General features: G+C 40.0%; 1 protein-coding gene across 3 annotated transcripts in view; it reads left to right on the top strand.

The window, feature by feature from the left end:
• Positions 1-21,771, top strand: part of erbin (erbb2 interacting protein) — a 55,930-nt gene continuing 34,159 nt past the window's right edge. For all 3 annotated transcript variants that reach the window (XM_030065614.1, XM_030065613.1, XM_030065615.1), the window contains exons 1-2: positions 1-71; positions 20,634-20,828. In XM_030065614.1, coding sequence (XP_029921474.1) covers positions 20,643-20,828 — 186 coding nt within the window. In that variant the 5' untranslated portion in view covers positions 1-71; positions 20,634-20,642. The remainder of the gene's footprint in view (positions 72-20,633; positions 20,829-21,771) is intronic.

Here is a 21,771-nt window from a genome sequence, read left to right as displayed (position 1 = left end):
CAAAATTGTTGCAGTTGGATCTCTTTCCTGCCATACACTGGGATCCAGGCGCTTGGGTCATAAATGACAAGGTATGTGAGGCCGTTCATTCATGTTGGACATATTTTGCATTGTTACATCAATCATTTGAAGGATAATTTTTTTCCTAATGAATAAGTGCCACAAATGTAAATAAATGGACACCTGCCATGAATCTTGTTGACAGCCTTTTGAAAGTGGGCCAAACAAAGGATAAGCTTTGGGTATATTATGTAGTTTTCAAAGGAAATGGGATGCTTTTTGTAGTGACGCAGACAGAGCTTGTTTGGCTGGAGTATCATGTCTCTTGGCCTGCAGGAGAACTGGGTGGGACGATCCTGTTGTTTCTTGTTGGAGTAAGGCTAATGTTTGGCATAACCACTATCTGTAGTCTCTGAGCGTAGTATCTGAGTATACTCTCAGTTTAAGGACTCTACATTGTGTAGTGATTGCGAGGGTATGGATTAGAGATAGAGGTGGCACTAAATGTATAGGCATCTGTTCAGTGAAGAAAGTTGTTATTGCATTTATTTGATTAACTAATGGTTTATGTCAAATTGATATTAAGAATGATGGCAGATACTTTTTGAAAAAGCTAAGCACATTTAATTTGTTTTGAAAACAGGCTGTATTTCAGTGAATATCAGATATCTTGAAAACAATTTAAATTAATCCCAAAACCACCCAACTAACAAGGAGACACTCAGCAGTTAACCTGACACATTAAAAAGCTGAACATCCAGGAATTGAAAACTAGGCTACTAAATGGTGATAAGCTAACTATGAGACACAGGAGACTGAATTTTGTAATATCTCTTCAGTTGTTTTGTTGTGTTACCTTTTGGGATTAAATCAATATTGTCTAGGTTTGAAAAGGAAACAGTATTCACATGGAAGTGCCTTGTCACGCAATTGGGTAATTTTCTCTTGAGCTTGCATCTCAGGTTTTCAGTAGGCGGGATTATTTTGGAATAGGCACACAAAGCCTGACGAGGCCTTACACTGAATTCAGTAACCATCCTATTTGCATTTTTCTCACATGTTGTCTTGTCATTTGCTGACTCATGTATTTACCTTCCACAGACACAACATAAGCTAAAAGCTAATAATAACTATGGCAAAAAAAACAAAAAAAAAAAACAGACCCTTTCATGACAAACCTGATATGGATACTCATTCATTTGCATGTGTAGATTGGGTGTAGTTTTGCAGTAGGGGACGTCCCTCCTCGGACTCTTCATCCTCTCTCTGTTCATGTCTGCTCTGTTGACTTTCTTCGTCAGCAGTGTGTTTCATGAACTCATCCAAAAGAACGCAACTCGCATCTTGGATTTTTTACCCGCAACTCTATTTTCACAGCAGCAGGTGAGCCATGTGTGGAGGCGGCTTGTTGTTAATGACGTATTGAAGTAATCCAAACCGATGTGCTAATGGCCCTTACTTTGTCCGATACTTTGTAGTAGCAAGGCATTTAAGGTACCATAAAGGTCCCAAAATTTTGATACCCAGCCCTGCTAATAAAATGTTTAAGACAGTGTGTGTCAGTGTCTTGGCAAACAAAAGTGCTGGTTACATAATGATGGTGACCACGAAGGGGGGGTCACAGTGATGTGGAACAGTGGTGCTAATGTGAAACCCTGAATGGGTCGAATTTTTCTTTGGCAGCTGTTAATATACCTGGGCTGGATGCCTAAGTATAACATATGTGTGGGAAACACTGAATATATATTTGTCCTCCTCTACCTGCTCCTCCTCAAGGCTTTGGGTCCACCGGTGCTCTCTGCTCATTTTATAGCAACAAGGACAGAGATAGCCACTTAAAGAGAGTGCACCTGTCAGCCAGAGGCAGAAAACGCGTTCTTGTCAGCACACTGAAGAGCTGAGTAAACCAGTAGTCATTGCCATTCTTGTCGAGCCTCCACACCATCAGCTTGTCCCCTCATATCCATGGCTTTTTGAAATAAAGTTTAAACCATGGATTAAAACCAGTGCATCGGCAAATCCTAATGGAGCGGATGCATTCCTTCAACAGTGCCAAATCATGAGAGTGATAGATTGGATTCTCACCCATATGGTGGTATTTGCTGGTCCATGCTGAGTGTAACACATCCACCAAGTTTAGCCCATTAAGCCCTTCCCTGTTACAAGAACAAGATTTTCACCGGTAGTGTACTGCTCCAGAGTGAGTGGAATAAACAATGCAAAATTGCACGGCAACACAAAGTTTAAAAATGTTTTGAAGGATGCACAACATGATTCTTTTACTTACAGTCCCAGCACTCTCTTCAGCCAGCTGTTTTGCAAAATGGCGGATTTGCCTTCTGCCGAAGCGCTACCACACAGTGTGCGATGAAGTTATTTGAATGATTTTGTAGCCGCTTGTAATGATCCTGCTTGAAGTGTGGTTATAGCCCTTCAGCATCATTATTGTGATCATGACCCCTGGTTGTTGTGTTTTGAGCACAGTTTGGCTTGGAGTAGGGATTTAGATTTGTCTGATTCAAAAACAGCTTTTATAAATTTTATAAATCACGTCTGCAAATATAGGCTAGTGCATGCATGCATGCATCATGGCAGAAAACGTTCAGCCCAACAAGGAGATTACTACTACTCATAATTTAATGTGAAATGTTAGGAATATATTTGGATTTCGCTCAGTAAAAAGTGAGACTCACCCCCTCTGATAATTTCTCTTTCAAATTTAAAGCAAAATAGTAAACCTAAATATTTTAGGACACTGAATAATGGAAAAAAATGCATGTTGTGGATCAGGTTGAATTTCTGTGCATAGAAAACATTGTCTGGTCGTTGCAGTCTGGTTTTATACATCAGTGTAATGTCAGCTGTATCTTGTGATTTGAATTTCACTATTTGACCCATTTCAATCAATTATTAGAGAAAAAAACATTAGGAGCAATAAACAGTAATCATTCATTCATGCTTTCAAACAGGTCAGCTCTCTTTTAGAGTGAAGAAAGAGCAGCATAGTCTGTTTATCTGTGAGGCATTACTACAGAAACACCATCTCACATCTCCATCAAGTGCTTCTCTGGTGCTCTGGATTTTGGTCTTGCTTAAGGACACTTCAGTAGGGCAGAGGAAACACAGGGGCTTCAATCTCAGGTCGTCTCATGGAGGGATGTTCCCCCTACTCACCATGGACCTTGTGTCCCTTTAAGGTGCTTACACATGATAAGTGGTTTGTGCTGTGCTCCCTGCATGATTGGGCACAGAGTCAGCACCGACTGTCAGTTAACCTAGCTTTGCCGTTAGCAGTATAGGAAAATAAACCTTGTAGCACAGTCTGTCTGACAGTCCTCATGCAGTGTTCTTTGGCAAAGGTCGTGATATCTCTTTTAATTGCATATAAAGCAACAGATTCAGTTTTGGCTGTTGGCATCTTGAATCAAATTTTATGTGCTTTGAAAACTCCTGCAAATAGGCTCAAAGTTGAAATAAGCTGTATTTGCCGCCCAAGGTGGCTCTGCTGCAGTGTTGGGCGACATCGCCGTCTTCATAAGAAAACAATGGCACAGCCATAGCAGAGCTGTTTTACCACTGATCATGTATAGGCAGCTTAAGAGACAACAGCAGCTGGCTAGCTGTTATTAAAATAGTGCAAAAGAGTGCAACATATTTAGAGATTTACATTAATGCTTGCAAGGCACAGAATGACACATGATAAACTTTGTGATTAATTGACAGTGGCGTATGGATTCAAAACATTGCCAACACATTTAGTTACTTAGCCTAGAAGAGAAAAAAATGTGTAATTTGATTATCCTCCAAAGTGTAACTCGAGAAAAAGAGGCTGTGTTTCCTCTGCTCAAGTCAAGTACTTTTCATACAGCGCAATTTGCTATGCAAGAACTAAATACTGTCAAATAGAGAAATATGATCATTAATATAATTGGTCATGAGCTGATGTAACCATATTGTCCACCCCATATTCTCTTTTTATTAACAGAGTAAAATCACTTTCTGGTGGTAGTTGAGGATTTTAGTCAGCGGTTATGAGTGAGAATGAGCAGTGAGAGCCATGAATCCCTAATGCTCTGCAAGCGGGTAACTTCTCTTTGATAAAAACAGATCACCGGTAATACCCAGGAGTCCTTACCCCCGTCTGCAACTTCCTCCATCCCTCCCTCTCGTCTCCCTGCTTCTGCCTGACTGTGTATTTTCCATTGCAGACGGCTTCATCTTGCCAAGTGTTGTTGAATTTTAACCAGACACTATGTTGGTGTGATTTACGGCCATGCCGTTGAGGTCAGGACACTGCCTTCCTCCTACACAGCTGATCAGCCCCGTGGTGAGATCAGTTTCCCAGCTTAGTTACATTTAGGGCCTGTGAGTGTCTGGACGTGTCCTTGTCTGTGTTTGCGTCCATATCTCTGTGTGTATGGCAGATGCTAAGCTGCTATTCATTTATTTCTCCACTGCTCTAAAGAATGACAGTGATCTGGTAGTTAGACGGCCCATCATGCAATGTAAAGGATTTGGATGATGTCCATTAGTGAAACCGCTACTTGCCTCAGAGGCCTCACATCAGCTGGTGGCTGTGCTCTAGCACTTCCTAATGCTGTAGTTCTCAATTGGGGGGTCGTGCAATGATTTTTGAGGGTCACAAGATGATTAAGACATAAGTGAAAGGGGGAAAAAAAAGCAAATTAGCATGATTGCTTTTCAGTTGTTACTCTTTTTCCCGTTTTCTTGTGAAGTTCTGAGGAGGTTTAGAATGCAATGCCACTGCTGATAATGAAGTACATGAAACAGCCTCAAAAGGTAGACTGTTCACTACAATGCACCACCAGTGCCTATTTGCATTGACTTGTTTTAAGGGGTCATGAGCCAAAAAGATGGAGAACCACTGCTCTATTGAACACATCCTATATGCATGACACTGTTTTCCTTCTGTGCCTGAAAGGAACATACCAGTAATTTTGCTTACCTTCACACTGGTATTCCATCACAGTGATAAAGTTCTCCACATTCGTTTTCCTAAGAGCAGCAGCACTGTTGTGTTCTGATGACTTGAAATTGGGCAGAGTGATGTGGTCTCTCCGCAGGAAACTAGGCCTGGTTTGCAAATGGCAACAACTTTGTTAGCCACAGACGCGGAACATTATAAGGTAAATGTTTCAACCAATAAAATGAAATTTGAAAATCAAGGCATTTTGATTACATGATGTAACATCTTTCGTACACCCAAGATTTACAACATGGTTTGCTGCAGTATAAAATGTGGGAAAATTGTGGTGAACAGGCCAAATTCAAATTCACTGGTATGCCTCTTTTTGAGTGGATTCAAAAAAAAAAAAAAAAAAAAAAAATGTTTCCATATTGTGACATTGTTGCAAACATTCTGTATCTGCTGGTCTCAGTGCTTCATTGAAGCTATACCACACTTAAGGTGACACCCACGCTATAGGCTACTGTGTTAAAGCCAAGATGTCGTTTATTTATAGCTGCACTATTACATCAAACAGAAAATATCTAGATGTATGGATCATTTTATACACATTTCCCTCCACGGAGAGTGTACTGCTCCAAAATGAAGGATAAAAAAAGTCATTGTTGTACAAAATGCACAAAACATAGAGCTCACTTGCCAGTGGCAAGTATGATAACCTTTTCTTTGTTTTCATTTATTCCCATAGTAACAAACCAGTTGTAGTTTCAAGGAAACAAAAATAGCCAAGCAGAGTTGGCATTTTATCAGAAGCACATTGGCACTCTTGCATTTGCCTTAGTATGTATGTCAGTCGAGTCCTGTGGGATGATCTATTGAACTTAACCACAGAGAATATTTGTTTACGCAAATAGGTGCTTCCAGACACGCCCTGTTCACAGGAAGTCTAAAGGCAGAGTAGTGTCATTTTTTTGTCTTGGATGAATTGCACAAATTCACTTCTTCACCCCTTCAGGTGGCTGATTATTTGGTCATTCTCTCCACATCTATTAGGCTACTAATGGATTTGTGACCCTCATTAGCATAATTGTCTTATCCATTATGTCGATTTCTTATCCATTATGTTGATGTGTTTTGATTTACAAGCAGTGAGTGTTAGTCAGTTTCTCAGGAACTCAGGATCTTTATTACACATTGACTTTCATGGAATTTCATGTCTTGTTGAGTTGTACACGTCACATCCATAACAAGATGGCATCACACCCTTAATGTATTTGTTCATCACTTACAGTCCAAATGTCACATAGATAACATTGTAGTTAAATTGTAGATTGGCTACTTATGCCACACACAGACAGTGTTAGGCAGTGCATGCCTCTTTCTGGAAAAGGGAAATGATTTAGTTTGTGTGTTATTACAGACTTGTCAATCCCCTGCATTGGAAATTGCTGTTCTGGCTTTGTTCTAATTACATATTTCACTTCAGCAGACACCACGGCTGTACATGATGATTACAGAGCTGTGTAAACACACACTCAACACTGTGGTCAGTACATGTAGACAATTAAAGGACTAATGCAGACTGTATCGTTCTTTCACTGGCAATAAGTGTTGATGTGGATTGCACGGAGGCCTCGTGTTTATGGCTGGTGCATTGAGCATAAATTGAATATAACTTAAAAATGGTCTGCATTGCCAGTTTAGTTTGGTTTACTGTTGTTGTTTTTCCCTGAAATAAATCAAATCCAAAAGTATTTACTACCTAACAGCCAGACACCCACATGAGTAGTGAGTGACAAGTGGAGTATATACTTAAACAAAGAAGAAGATATACAATTTTTTTTATTTAAAGAGAATGGTATAATTTTTTACTGTAAGTTCAGTTGATTTATTTCTATGGCAGCTAACCAAAGAACATCATTAATTGAAAACTAAAGGTGCATCTTAGGCATTTCAGAATATTTTTAGTATTAGATTGAGAGAGTAGCAAAACAAAAGACAGGCAGCTAACAGTTCCAGTTTGAATTATTTTCCTAATCACCTATTTTTCTTCCCATGTATGAATTACCACCATTAAAGGCTCAGTCCAAACTATTGGACCGCAAGTCTTTTTCCCCTAAAGGCTAGGTTGGCTTTTCTTTTTCTTTTCCTTTTTTTTTTTTTTTTTTGAACAGAGGCCAAAATAATTCTCGCCAACTACTCTGATTAGCTTTTGGGATCATCTGGGGTCATTCAGCGTTGGACTTTTTGTGAGAAATTCTGAACAGTGAAGCTTGTGATTAGCTTTAGCCTGGTCTGCCCAGGTTGTGAGGTGTTTCTTGAGGGCACAGCCATCTTGTGTCCCTCTGTAGCCAGGCTCTGAAGACTTGGGTTACAGAGACTGTCCTTGAATCAAAAAAGCAGGGTCCAAGCCCTGTGTTGGCAGACCCAAAGAGTAAAGTGTCCTTGAGTAAGTCATTGAGTCCCTGTCAGCTCCGCAGTGCTGTTCTTACATTTTGAGCTCCCTCACGGGGGGCAAGTGAAGAGGATTTCCCTACGGGGATCAATAAAGTGTCACATTATCATTGTTGTGAGTAAAGACTTGGCTGGATTTAAAGAACGAAATGTGAGTGGATGGTGGAATGTAGGAATTTACCAGATACAGTGGTTAGTGGATTTCAATGTCAGTTTCCCACCCTGGTATGCGTAATACACAAATTTTCCATGGGTTGAACAATGCACATAACTAACAATGCAGTACGTATCGTGATACTGAGGAAATAATGCAATATTTTTGAAAATAATCAGTGCCTGCTTGTCACTTTGATTACATAAAATTAAGTTAAAAGTAGATTTATGATAGTTTAAGTGAAGTAATATTGTATTCACTCATTTTTCACTTCTTTTAGGCCAGTAGCTTTCATTAGAGTATGGCTTTAACATGCTGCTATGCTGACCAGAAACTAACCATCAGCAATGAGATTTTCTCTGTGTTACCTCTATAGATATTTTTGGTTGTCCAAACAACGTTTGATGTAAAGGAGCGTTTGTGAGTTTGTGAGAACAAGGCAATGGGGCAGATTAACCATTTTCAGGTTCCCCACTTGGCAAGCAAGAAAATGCGGCAGTCTGCATGGATCCATAGCGCTGACCTGAATGTGTCTGACCTGGTTATTGAGACTTGGCAAACAGCCTCTCTCCTCCTCTCTCTCCCTCTGTCACACATGCATACACACACATAGACACACTAAGAACTGTATCTGATACATGGCATGGTATCTGACTCTGCTGGAAAGGTGTCTTTGTGGAAACACAGATCTCACATTGACATGTTTTTTAAGCGTGGCCCTCAGTCTTTGTCCCAGAGGCACTTGAGCCTCAACCAGACAACTCTGTTAAAATCCAACATTTGCTAATGTACTGTACAAGAAAAATGCCTCTTAGAGAGTGGCGTCCATGCAGTTGATTACTATGCAAAGCGGAACTGGGCAAGTAAGATATTTTTGAACAATGTTTTTGTGGTTGTGGCTCCTTCTTCTGACCTGTTAATTTACTACCCACTTCTCTGCTTTTCCATTCTTGGCCATGTGTGGGAGTAGCCTAGATCATGAGCGGATATGCCTCTGGGTCCTCCGGAGCCCTGTGAGTGTTCCTATATACCACTTACTGTATACTCAGCCTTGTGTATTTATTTATGGTTTCTTTGATAGGGACCAATACAGTGTACGTAGACAAAAATGAAAGCAGTTATCTAATGCAACTATCATAGTGTTTGTAGCAGATGCTAATTTGCCACACCTGTCCCTAGACGGGCTTCAGTAAAAATAAGAGATTAAACATAACTAAGAACCATAACTACTCTTAGTTACTCTTGACCCACTGTTAAGCCCAAGCTGTTTTGCCTCGCTCATACATGATGTTTCAAAAGTGCTTGACTGTTCATAACAAACTGTAGTTGCCACACTATTGGTACAGTGATCAGGGCCCCAAAAAGGACGAGGTTCTTTCCTATTCATGAAATACGCTACACACTGCCCTGCCCCTTCCATTTGGAATGCACAATAATATCAGCACGTCACCAATATGTGAGATAGGTCAAATTTGCCCAAGTTGTGGCCATTTTCAGGATTGTCTCAGAGAGAGCATCATCTAAGCCTGTGTAATTAGGATGAATTTTACAATTTTGTTTGAAAGGAAATGTCATATAAAAATAAACATGGCTTTTTACATAACCTAAATCGAAGAATTGTTCTTATTTTGCCCAGTGGAGGTATAAAAGCATTGTATTTTATGGTTGCATCTGCCAGTTGGCCATCGCAGTAAGAGCAGGCATAATAATATGTTAATTCCACTACAGGAGAGAATTGATGTTCTCAGCAATTAGGTGGAAAATAATATGTACATATATTGGTGTTGGCACCTGCCAAAAGAGTTAGAAAATATCCCCATATTGGATGGCAGCAAAATCAAATAGCATGCATCCCCTCTATGTAAGACCTTAATATACAGTGCCTGTCAGTTTTTTCCTCTACCTGCAAGAGTAATTGTGTTTTTGACATTACAAATCTGGTGTTGAAAGAAAGAGATTACTAAAAATTGTACAGAAAAATAACTGTAGCATAAAAATACTGTCAAATATCCCACCAATTTCCCCACCCACTGCGGAATGTTATTCCTAACCGGCAAAATATAAGACCATCGCTACAAAATAGACTTTATCCCATCACCTCTGTGGTTATGATGACCTTGCTGATGAAAGTTGATGTCATTGTTTGGGTCTCCTTTGTGCAGAATAGAGTTGATCCCAGGGGCTCATGTTTAACTTAATCTCATATTTAATTAAGGACTTCCTGGCAGAAAGGACATTTAAGCAGGCTACTATTTATAACCTACACTGCTCTCATTCTTTGCTCTGGTTAAGTCATAATGATTGAGGAACCATTTCCCTAAAAATCCTATATATTATAAATATTTTGGACAGTTTGGGATTTATTTTAGTCTTGTGATCTCTGTATGATTCGATCAGTTTTGATTACAAGAATGATGCATGCAGTAGTTTTATCTTTAATCTAAAAATAAAATTTCCAGAAGAGAATAACATGGCAGCTCTATTTCAACAGCAGCACTTTTTCAGGGCCAAAATAGATCTCAAATTTTGGTCTGTCAGAAAGTTCTTCAAGGTATTTGAGGTTCCAGCAACATTTTTCTGCTTACCCTTCAGGTTTTAGATCATTGTAGAGCATTTTCCAGAGCTTTTATCACATTATGTGATAATTTGCTGCATGTCCTTCATTGTAGTTGTTTGTGATCCACAATAAGGAAATGCTACTCTGTCCGTTGCTTTTTCAAGAATGTTTATCAGTGGAGAGCAAATGTATGAACTGTCATCAGTGGTACATGAACCTACTTGGGACCCAGCCCAGTTTGGGTTTTACATGAAAAACATGAAACTTGATTAAAGTGTTGCAAAGCACAGATGGTTAACGGCAGCAGTGTGTACGAATAGCACTGCTAATATGCAACCCATTTGAAGAGAAGACATGGACTCGCTATGGGAGAGGCTGCTCCTGCTTACCCCTCTACACCTGTTGGTAATGGCAATGCTAGCATTGAAAAAAGGTAATAAAGATTTTTTTTCATGCCCCACTCGCCAACAGCTCTGCACAGTCAAAATCAGTCACCAATGCTGTTACACATAAAAACATAGCAGCAGAGTACTGAACGGACGAAAGGATTGCTTTAAATTGCTGGGCTTTAATTTCGCTCTGTTAACAAATGGGTTCCCAGATAGGATGCAGTTATGGTCATCAAAATGTGAATGTCGCCCTTTCAGTGCTCATCTTTCTCACACAAATTTGGACTGATTTATGGCTAGAACACTGGCAAACCTAGTAACACTAAAAACAAACTGTTTGCACTATATTGAATTGCATCAGAATGTGTTACATGAAATTGCATTTCGTAGGGCTGAATCCAATCATATTGAATTGTTGGCTGCTAGAAATGATGCACTGAATCGTTGATGCTCTGTGGCAATGCCTATCACCTTGGTCTCAAAAACGGAGATACACACATATCAGTTTTTGGTTTATAAATGAAGAATTGTTTGCAACACTGAACCTGTCACGCAGAGTGCTTCATGGTGGAATTCAAAGTCCTATCCACCCATCATCAGCATTGCCAGGGGATGAAAATGAAACTCAAATATGTCACTTGTCAAACTGACATACATCAATTACATTCCAACACTTTTATCACACACATAATAACACAGAAATTTAACCCACATTTTTTTACTAGTTATGACTGGCACTTTTGATAAGGCACAAGCCAAATAATCTAGAATGAAAACTGACCAAGTTTGGCAATAGGCCTAACAGTCACAGCATTCCCAGTGGCAGCTGTGCGGGTAGATAGAAGGTAGATAGTTGGGCTAGCCAATGTGCATGTGCATGTCCAGTGATTTTTGTGTGTAAGTGAATCCAAATCATCTTTATTTGTTTGCTTTCTAAAATAGATGGGTTTGCGAAGGGTAAGCAGCACTCTTTTGGCCCATAAAGACCTCTGAATGAAAGTAAACATGGAAAGAAAGGGATATCAAGACCCAAAGAGATAGTAGGAGGACGAGGGGCAGGAAAAGGCGATGCATGTTGGCAGAGGACAGAAGGGAGAGAGGGGAATGATGAGCAGGAAAGGGAAAGAGTGCTGTGCTAAATAAGGCAACTGGCTCATAATTGATAAGGCATCACTGCACTCTTTCAAGCAAAGAGGTCAAATATCTTATAACGGCAGGGTACCCCCTGCCCATGAACATATGCTCTTCTGACTACATGCATTTCCCCAGTAGCACATGGAATACCAAGCAATTAGCCCATTTCATGATATGCATTCTACTGCTATAATACATAAGCACTGGGCTTCTTTGTGCCATGGCTCAGACATTAACTTAGTATTGTGACTGAGATTATTACCTGCAGCTACAGTTGAATAATTTAGATAGGCTATTGCTATTTTATTCTATTAGACTACCCTATTTCTACTGGTTAGACATTTGCATGGAACTACTCTTTAAGATTTCAGGCTTTCAGAGCTCAAAATAGGAACATCTTTTACTTTCTACTGGTTTGTGACGACAGTGAAAATGAAAATCAGTACGGATTGACAACTGAAGTATCTCATGCGTCTGACAGGATACTCTCTATTGTTGCTCATCTCAGCAGAATTGTCGTCACAGTCTCAATACAGAGGAAGTGGCTTTCTAAGTCACACGTAGTCGTAGACGGCTGCGGTTGTAGTTCTGAAGGCGAAGCTCAATATGTTGACCCGCAATTGGAACATTTGCTCTCCAAGAGTAAGACGGGGCACACAGATGTTCAGTTAATTATTTCAGTCTAACAGGATTATTATTTGGACAGGTGATGCACAAAAATGTAATGCCTTCATATAATATTCTTGCACAGGTTCCACCTCTAGCTTTTAATTTATGGACTACTTCTTGATCCTCCAAAGGCAGTTTATGTGCAGGACTTGCCCACACAGTGTGGATTGAAAGAATAAGGTGAGGCGATAACAAATGCGTGCATAAAAACATATTCTTCCCCCAAGCAATTCTTGTTATTATCTTGGCACAGACAGTGTCATTTATTTTTCCTTGAATGACCAATCCCGCATCCTGCATGATTGCTGTCACTGTCACTTCTGCAGATGCCAAAACAGACTGAAGTGAAAACCTGGATGGAATTTAGACACTTTTTGATGAGTATACCTGCAAGTCACTCTGTAAAAATTGAGACTGGATGATGAGTCAGTATGCACCATCACTCTTCACAGGACAGTAGGCTGAATTATGCTGTCAAATAAGTTGCACCAAATTTAAACAGTTAGTTTAATGCCTTCTAGAGCTCCTTCTGGGTCATTACTGAATGACCAAGAATGATCTGCCACACATTTTCAACATATTAACATCACAAAATTCAGAATGAATTGTACAATGCTTATGCTTGTATTAAAGGTCAGTAAATGACATGGTCAGTAGTCACCTCGGCGCATGGTGCAGGGGACACAGCCTGGAGTTCGTCAGACTTATTCCACGTCTTTATAATTCTCAGGGGGATCCATGACATCTCCATAACCTCACAGTTTTGAAGGCCTGAACAAATGAAGTGAAAATAAGACTACATTCATTTGCCTTGGGGCCATGCGTGTCTAAAGAAATAACGTGGGAATTATTCATCAGAGTAATTATGATAGTCATCTCAAAGGGAATTGAAGTGAAAACTCACTAGGTTCAGAATATGTGAAATCCTCAGCGCTGTGAGCTAAGCCTTTGAGTGTGCAGAGACAGAGAATGAAAATCTCTCTCACATAACGTAAATAGGTTGCAATGAGAAGAGCTAGTTAAAGGCCAGATTTCTTTTGAAGCCAGCTCAATTCCACTCGATATTATGATATTAAAATTATATTAAAAAGATCACATAGAATCAGAAATGCATTGTTGCCACCCTGTCACCTCAGGGTTTAATGGGATACAGCAAAACCCTGTAAAGAAAACAGCAGGAAATATTTGCACATTGCTAAGCAACACATCTTCGGTGCTGCTACTCTTTGTCAGCAGATGTTTTAGTACTCTATGTTGGTACACTTTCTACATTGTGTTAATACATCTTGGATTACAGGGATTTTCATTAAGTGCTCAACACAATATTATCCTTTCAGTAAGTAAATACCATTGTAAGCCACTGTAAAGTTTTGAAAATATAATGACAAGGACTGCTACACAAAGAGAAACAACTGCTAGGTGTAAATGTATTAAATTAATTCCTAAAATGGTATTATTGTCCAGAACTGCAACATGTTTTATGCTCATCAGTTTTGCTCTACAATCATAGGTAATGTTGTTGTTAATGAATTTTCTAGGAGATTAACTGAAGAGTGTCACAGAAACACACTGAATAGAAATCTAAAGGAATGCATGTAGGCTGTATTTTACTTCTAAATGTACATGTTAGTGTAATTCCGATGCTCACAGTGAATTAAGTCTTTCAGAGGCAGAGTAGGAAGTTGGGAAGACGCTGGTAAAAGGCACATTGTCTTTGTCACAGATCAAATTACTTACCCGCATTTCACCATGAATTCAAAGAAAACAATCAAGGTTTTGTTTTCTACAGTCACGCAAGACCATTGAGAATCAGGGACACTGGTGAGAACCAAAACGATGAAGCAGAGGAAAACTGGAGCTTCAGGTGCCATCCAGCCGCATCTTCCCACCACAGATTCAGACAGCAGTGTTGTCTTTCCCTGTGTTTCAGCTGTCACTTGTTTTTTTTTTTTTGTTTTTTTTTGTGTATTCATAGACTGATTCCTCTGTGTGGTCAACAGGTCTCACTGTGGAAAAATGCCAGCGTGAAGAGAGGAAACAATAATTAAATGAAGTGGAAGGAACTCAGTGGTGTGTGTGTGTGTGTGTAGCTATGCTTAGGAATGACTGGCTGTTTTGGAGTGACTGGCTGCAGTCTGGTAGCTGTGACCTGTGTCTCAGTCAATAACTGAGCTGTGGGCCTCTAACTCAATATCCCACTGCATTATTGAGGAGTGGCAGTTCCCCTGTTGTGCCAGCTCGAGCTCAATGCGATGCTGTCAGGGAGTTGCACAGAGGTAATACACACCACAATGGGACTATGTTTTCCACTAGTCTGTAAATGAGAGACGCCCGCTTTTTTTCACCTGGTCACATGACTGTAGAAACATACAGTAAGTTTTGCCAATGATGTGCAAATATATATTAAAATGATGTGACTTAAAGGACCATACTATTTTGCATGTATAGTGTAATATCTACAAAATGTATGTACTTCACAGTTCTGCTGATCTTTTTTTCATAGCAAGCAGTTGTATTTTGGAACTCTGATATAATTTCTCCCACATTTTTATACAGCCATTGGTTTCAATTCATTCCATTAGGATGTAAAAACTGACTTTCAGAGACTTCCAACTTTCTCACACCATTATTCCAGTAGTTAGCCACAGGAGCCACATGTTAAAAGTTGGGTGTTTCGACCGGAGTGTTTTTGATTGTATGTTGTGAAATCCTCTAGTGCTAATCTAGTACCACCACATGATTTGCAAAATTGTTACAATGGAAAAATGAGGGTAAACAGTAGTAAATGGGCCAAACTTTCAGAATCACTTCTATGGTACTTTCAGACATGATTTTACAAAAAAAAATGTTTTTGGACTGCAACAGTGAATCCAGGAAAATGGCATACTAAAAAAGCAACACACAATATTCCAGTATCCTTTTTGTTCAAAATGTGGAAAAAAGCCAATTTTCTGCATGTCTCTACATTTTCCCCATTGGACGGAAATGTCCATGGTGTTGTGCATGGAAGCTGAATTCCAAAAATGTCACTGCATTTCAAGTCCAGGAATCTTTTAAGACACCCAACAAAAACGTGGTGTGCCATTTCAGCTTTTGTTTGCAAAGCTGAAATGGCACACTGCTGCGTTATTCTGTAATTTAGTAATTTATTTCGGTGTGTTCTCAGTCAACAGTATGTTTAATGTCACTCATTTAAGAGTTGTTAGTTTCAGTCTACCTAAAACAATTTCAATTGCACTGTCTATAATTTTCCAAAGCACATCATCATTTTTTTTCTTGTTATGGTCCGACTCTGGCACAGCTGTCACCTTTTGTGCTGCTTAACAAAGGGGACGATTGGCTCGACTGGATGTCCAGCTGAGAAGTAGTCACCGAAGAGGGCAACACCACACCTCTGAATTGCTTGAAATTTTTGAAAAGTGGCCATGTGATGGAGATGTCTGAAAATCTGGTTGTTTTCTTGCTGACTTGCATGAAGGTGGGAGGGGGTTTGAAATTGTTCTGGCCATTAGATGGCATTGGAGAAACTGTCTCTGCTGCCACTTCCACATTGGCTTCCAAACTCGCCTGTGGTTTTGGCGGCTTGCTCCAAGCCCAGAACCCGCTGGCACTGGGCTGCATTGAGGAAGTGACTTTTTCTTTGCACTTACTTGCCAGACTGAGGCAATTTAACAGCATCCCACAGCCCCTGCAGGATGTTTTTTGTTGTTCTTGTTTTTGTTGCTATAATCTCTGTTATAAAATTGCAACATTGGCCTAGCAATCCTGCAACAGCCTACTGCAGTCTGGATCAAAAGCTCCTTTCATAAGACTAGGGCTAGCCCATACTAATCACATTCTGCCATATCAACCAGATGAGTACCAGTCGCTATAAATAACACAAGCTGTTTGCTACTGTCAGATGCTGCACTTGCGTTTCCGTTTAACCCACTGCACTCAAAGACACACAACGCAACACATAGACACACACACCAAGGACATTCAGTGTATCTATTTTAAAAACTTCTGCCATGCAATTCAGCTGCTGGTTTGCTATTTTTGCACTCTCATGTTTTATCACATCTGTGCTTCATTCACTGCGGATACAGAGTAAAATTTGTGCTGTTTGGAGGGTCCTCACAAAGCTCCACCGACTGTTTTCTTTTGTGCTTTGAACAGCCCAAAGACACAGCCTGGCACACAAACACCGGGGCTTTAGAATAGCAGAGACTCGCACAACATTACACACTGCTGTCTAATTGGTTCCCAACATACTCTGCTGGATGAACTTGAAGTAGGTCAGCGAGTCCTAGTTGGTCACAGTGGAGGGACTCAATGACTTTTGGGAAATACAAACACAATTCTCGAGCATGAAATGGATTGTAGTCTAATTCTCTCTTTCTGCCTCTCTCTCTCTCTGAATTTACCTCTAATACCAAGTCTCTTGGTCCTCACCACCTCTCATACAGCTGGACTGCAGCAGAAACCACCCACATTACAGTCTTGAATGCTGAAAGCTTTTTCTCTTATAAATGTAGGCCAAGGTTTATACAGAATTTCTCAACGTAAGAAGTCAATGTTTTGTGTACAACGTTGGGGTGGGGAGGCAACGCAACCCCAGACCATAGTCTCCATAGCAACACCATTGACCCAAGAGGCACTTAAGTTACAAGGAGGGGGTTGTGACAGGGAAGTGCTTTCCTGGCGCTGACTACCCTACCCTGTGGACCATTTCATTCACTGTGTCACAGTGGAAGCCACTGGGATCATTTCCAGGCTATTGAGTCACATGTACACCACTCACGCATGCCCACATACTTGGGAATTTCTGAACGAACACAACCAGTTTTTGTTTAAAATCCGTAAGCGTTTTTTTTTTTTTAGTTTGTCACCATCTCACTATCTGGTTATCAGGCCCAGTTCCTGCTAGCCCAGTGATGTAAGTAAGTGTGCATCCTAAATAAGTAGGTTAAGAAAGAAAGTCTCAGCCAAGAGCTTAACATGTTTGGAAATCACTTTTTCTACTTGTGTGTTTTCTTATTTCAAGGCGAAAGATGATGGAGTAAAGCTGGGTGAATGTAGTCAGTTATCAGCCTTGGATAAGCCTGTGTTGCACTTTAGAGGAATGGGCAGTGTTTTCATCAGTATGGTGCCAGGCATATAACTCTTTGGTGTCTCTCCAGCCACCTACCAGAACAGCAGCATCACAGTTACCCAGTTTATCTGAGTTCAGAGTAGGGATAGACAATTAATTGAAATATTATTGGAATTGCAGTATGACCAAGTGCCGTATTCAAATGTAAAATGTAAGGTGCAGTGTGTGATTAAAATAATAAATGAATTATTGTGATGCTATAGAATGCCATGTTCTATAAATCATATTCTCCCAGATTTTTTTTTTTTTTTTTTAAGTTTGTTTGGTATAGATTCCAGCAAAAATCACACTATCATCATTTTAATCATTCCACAATGAAAATCTAAATTATGGTGCCAAAAAAAAAGCATTCCCACCAAAATTCACACATTTCACAATTGACACACACGTCACAATTGCAATATCTGTCACAAATAATTGCAATGTCATTCAGCCCAAGGTGTGAAATTAGAACATCTCTGAGCAGCTTTACCATATTAACCTCTTCCCTTCCCTCATCTGCTCTTGATATAATCCCTCAGTCTTCCTGGTATTCTCTTAATCTGTGCATGTCTCTCTCCCCAGCTTTTCCCATGACAGTTTATCTTCTCCTCTTGCCTCATGTTTGTGTTTCCTGCACACTTCGCGTTAAGCAACATCTACCTATCTCTGTTCACCTTCCTCTCACACTCCCCTCTCCTCCCACTCTGCATAGTATGCATCACCCCTGCACTCTGAGCGTTACGCGGGGTGAATGGAGCTCAGCACTCTTAAGCCTTCGGTCATCCCCTCTGCTGATAGACCTGATTACTCACTCTGTATTTATACATGGGCTGCCCGCTGCTACAGAGCAGGGTGTAGGAGGCTGACAGCCCCCTTAGTTATGCAAACTTCATGTCAGTGTAGGGTATGTACATACATGAGCCCATTTCTGACAGGTTTTAGATAGAGACTAAACACTGGCCAGCCCCTCTTTGAGTTGTCTGTCTTTTTTAAACCCAGATTTTTTCTGTGTTTTGGCTCATTTGATGCTTAGCAACTGGTAAACATTAGGCCAAAATGTGACATGCTCCATATTAAGTTAGAAATACACCACACTGACTTCTACACCTATTTCTGCTGTTCGGGAATTGTATGTGTGCATATATGCATGTGCGTGTGAAAACAAATATAGATTGATGTAACAGCAGGACAAACCGGCCTTATTAATGACAGGAATAACAGTGACAAACAGATAAAAAAGGACACACATAATTTACATGTGCGGTGTGAAAGCATGTTTCACATTAGAGGATAATTTCAGAATAGTTGGTTGGCCTATTACAATGACAACCACCACAACAAAGAACAGACAAAGTCGTATACTACTGACCATGGTTATCATAAACTAAAACAGAAAAACATTGCCAGTAATAGTGGATTGATACTGAAAGTGAAATTTTGGCTAACACAGGAAGTGAGATGCTCACTATAAGCTGCCTTTTTTATTCTCACAAAAAAATCTAGCCTCCATCTTTTAGGCTATCTTTGACATTTTCCTCCTATCTCCTTGTGTTTGAATAGAACTACCACTAACTTGAATAACAACCACACACACCTGTATACACACAAGGGGTTGCAAGAAGATAACTAGGAATCCTTAGGAGAAGGTGTTAACTAGTTACGCAGAAGCATATGATGTTTAGAAATCAAACTTTGAAAGCTATAGCAATTATAATCACTCAGTACTATGCTGAATGTTCAGATTTGTTTTCAATACATGTCAGAAAAAGCAGAAAAGTTGGGCTTTTTCTTCCTGTATTCTGTCTAAATTGTGTGTAACACCCAATGACAATGGCCCTGTGATTTCCATTGAGAAATAATATTAAAAACAAAATGCAAATTTTACCTGGTTAGCCAGATGACTTTTATATAAGCTCATGACTGGTAGAGTGCTATTTTTCAACAATTCAGGCGAACACACACACACACACACACACACACAAATCCTGCACTTAGAGGGTAGGTCAAGGCTATCAGAATTTTTCCGCTCAGCCAGAAAGTCAGGGCACACAGAGTGAAGGAATCAGAGATTATGTGCTGTGGCAGTCCACAGATTAAGACGAGGGGGAGGAAAAGTCACATTCTCTACATGCTTCAAAGAACAAAGCCTCTGTTGACCAGAGCACATTCCATAATATTCATACTGTACTCCGTGAAAACTTCAGTGCTGACCTGTGTTTGTGACTCAAGCAGTCAGACACATGTTAGTCCCTGAGGCGCGTTAGAGAATAGTCCAGAAGCCCATTCAAAGAAAAACACAAGTGGTTCTCACCCCCTGCTCCTGTAAGCCCACTCCTCATATCCTGTGAAAACTGAACAGATTTTATGGCTTTTCATAGCAGATTTGACTTGTTTTAGGATAAAATTAGTCATGGACAGCATTTTCCAAAGCGTGACTCATTTACAGTTTTGTTTGCATCTTCTTCATCAGCTTCAGCTCAGTAAGGCTGCAGCCTACCCAGTATTGAAAAGCTTCTCATTAAGCCCATCTAATGACGTTTTTGGCTTGATTCCAAAAGTGGTTGCCTTGTTTTCTTTTTATAACTCAGACTCACAAAAAGCAGAATTCTAGCTATTTGCTACAACAAATATAAGAGGAAAGAAAAACAGAAATTTTACATTTTGTGTTGGGCTTCTCTGACAGGTGAATAATCTTAGCGTTTTTTTGTGTATTTTTAGAAGGTAGGTGTGATGTATAATAACATGTTAAATTGCCTGCCCGTGTACATTTTTCCCACTTTCCACCGTATGTTCATTATTTTATCAGTTGCATGCAGCTTCTGTCCAAAGAATGGTGATACATTTTCAGTAGACTTCTCGAACAGCTATAATCTGTATGCAAATTTGAGGGCTCATTGTCAGCACAATACTTTAGATGAAATAAAGGGGATGAGCATGCATGATGTAGGCCATGCCTGTTTTGAAAGGTCCTTGCACAGAAGTGCCACTGCACTGGAGAATCATTATTAGTCTCCTGATGCTGCTGAAAAGCTTGTATTCTGTGAACAGCTTCCACTGTAGTCTCTCTTTCAGGAGAGTTTAAATTGGATATATATATGAAATAAGGTTTCCACAAATCAAACAAATGAACCATCTCATTTCACAGTAACGCTGTATCAAAGAAGAAACTGGAAGCATTGCCACCTCTTCTCTCTTCTCCCCATATTGACAGTGTGTCTGCTTTTACTCTCCAGTGCCTGAGGATGTCCAAGCGGAACTTGTTTGTTCGTCTGGTGCCGTGCCGCTGCTTGCGGGGTGAGGAGGAGGCTGTAACATCGCTGGACTACTCCCACTGCAGCCTGGAGACTGTTCCTAAGGAGATCTTTAGCTTTGAGAAGACCCTGCAGGAGCTCTACCTCGATGCCAACCAGATTGAGGAGCTGCCCAAAGTAAGACAAACGAACATGTAGAAACTTCCTCTCTATGTACATTGTCTTTCCAGTTTATAAAGAAAGGTTAACTCATACATAAACATTGTTCATGGGGCCACTTGATACCATTCACTCAAACCATGCCAAACTATTGTATTTCCTCAAATAAAAGCTGGGTTTGCAATAATGACCTGAGGCGTAGTTGATATGAATTAAATAAAGTCCAGGCCCCAAATATAGGCTAGGGGTAAAACAAGGGTGGTTAAAGTCGTGGTGCATATCATATAATGTGCATGCCTGTTAAGTGTAATATGGCGAGCCAGACAAATACTAAATGATGACCAACATGCTACAGTAATGTACATTTCTTACCAATTTAATTGAACAATTCAGCAATAGGACCACGCTGTTTTCAACACTTTCTTGTTCAGTCACTGCAGCTGTTTCAGTCAAACTGTATTTCGGAGTGAAGTGCCTCAATGCTACATTTAAGTACCTTATGAAGCTGTGAAAGTCACTGAATTTTCCGTAACTGTCCTGCAAATATTTCACAATATATGCCTTGTTAAGAAATGAAGGTATTCTTTCAGTACAAATGCTAGAGGACTTTTAGTTTGAATCTGATAAAGGAAGAGTTGAGTTTGTATTAACAGCATAATGCAGTAACAAAGCTTTAACACGGTGAATGGGAGTGGATCAGAAAAAAAGGAGGCTCCATACTAAAATATGGGCAAATATACTTAGCAAACAGAGGGAATTAGAAATAAATGCCTCTCTCAAATAAAAGCCTTGCTCTAATAAAGGTGTGATACCCTCTGAGGTTGTGGTACATTAACTGTTTGAGGAAGTAACAGCAGTTTATGTATTAACAGGAGCTTCCAGTTTGTACACTCTCAAGTTCACTGTATTGACACAAGAGCCTCTGAATGATGCTATTGAACACTTAAGACAATCATGGCAT

The sequence above is a fragment of the Myripristis murdjan genome, chromosome 12 (assembly GCF_902150065.1).
Source record: "Myripristis murdjan chromosome 12, fMyrMur1.1, whole genome shotgun sequence".
Classification (NCBI taxonomy): domain Eukaryota; kingdom Metazoa; phylum Chordata; class Actinopteri; order Holocentriformes; family Holocentridae; genus Myripristis; species Myripristis murdjan.
Note: the sequence above shows the minus strand (reverse complement) of the source record. Positions and strands in the feature narration are given on the sequence as shown.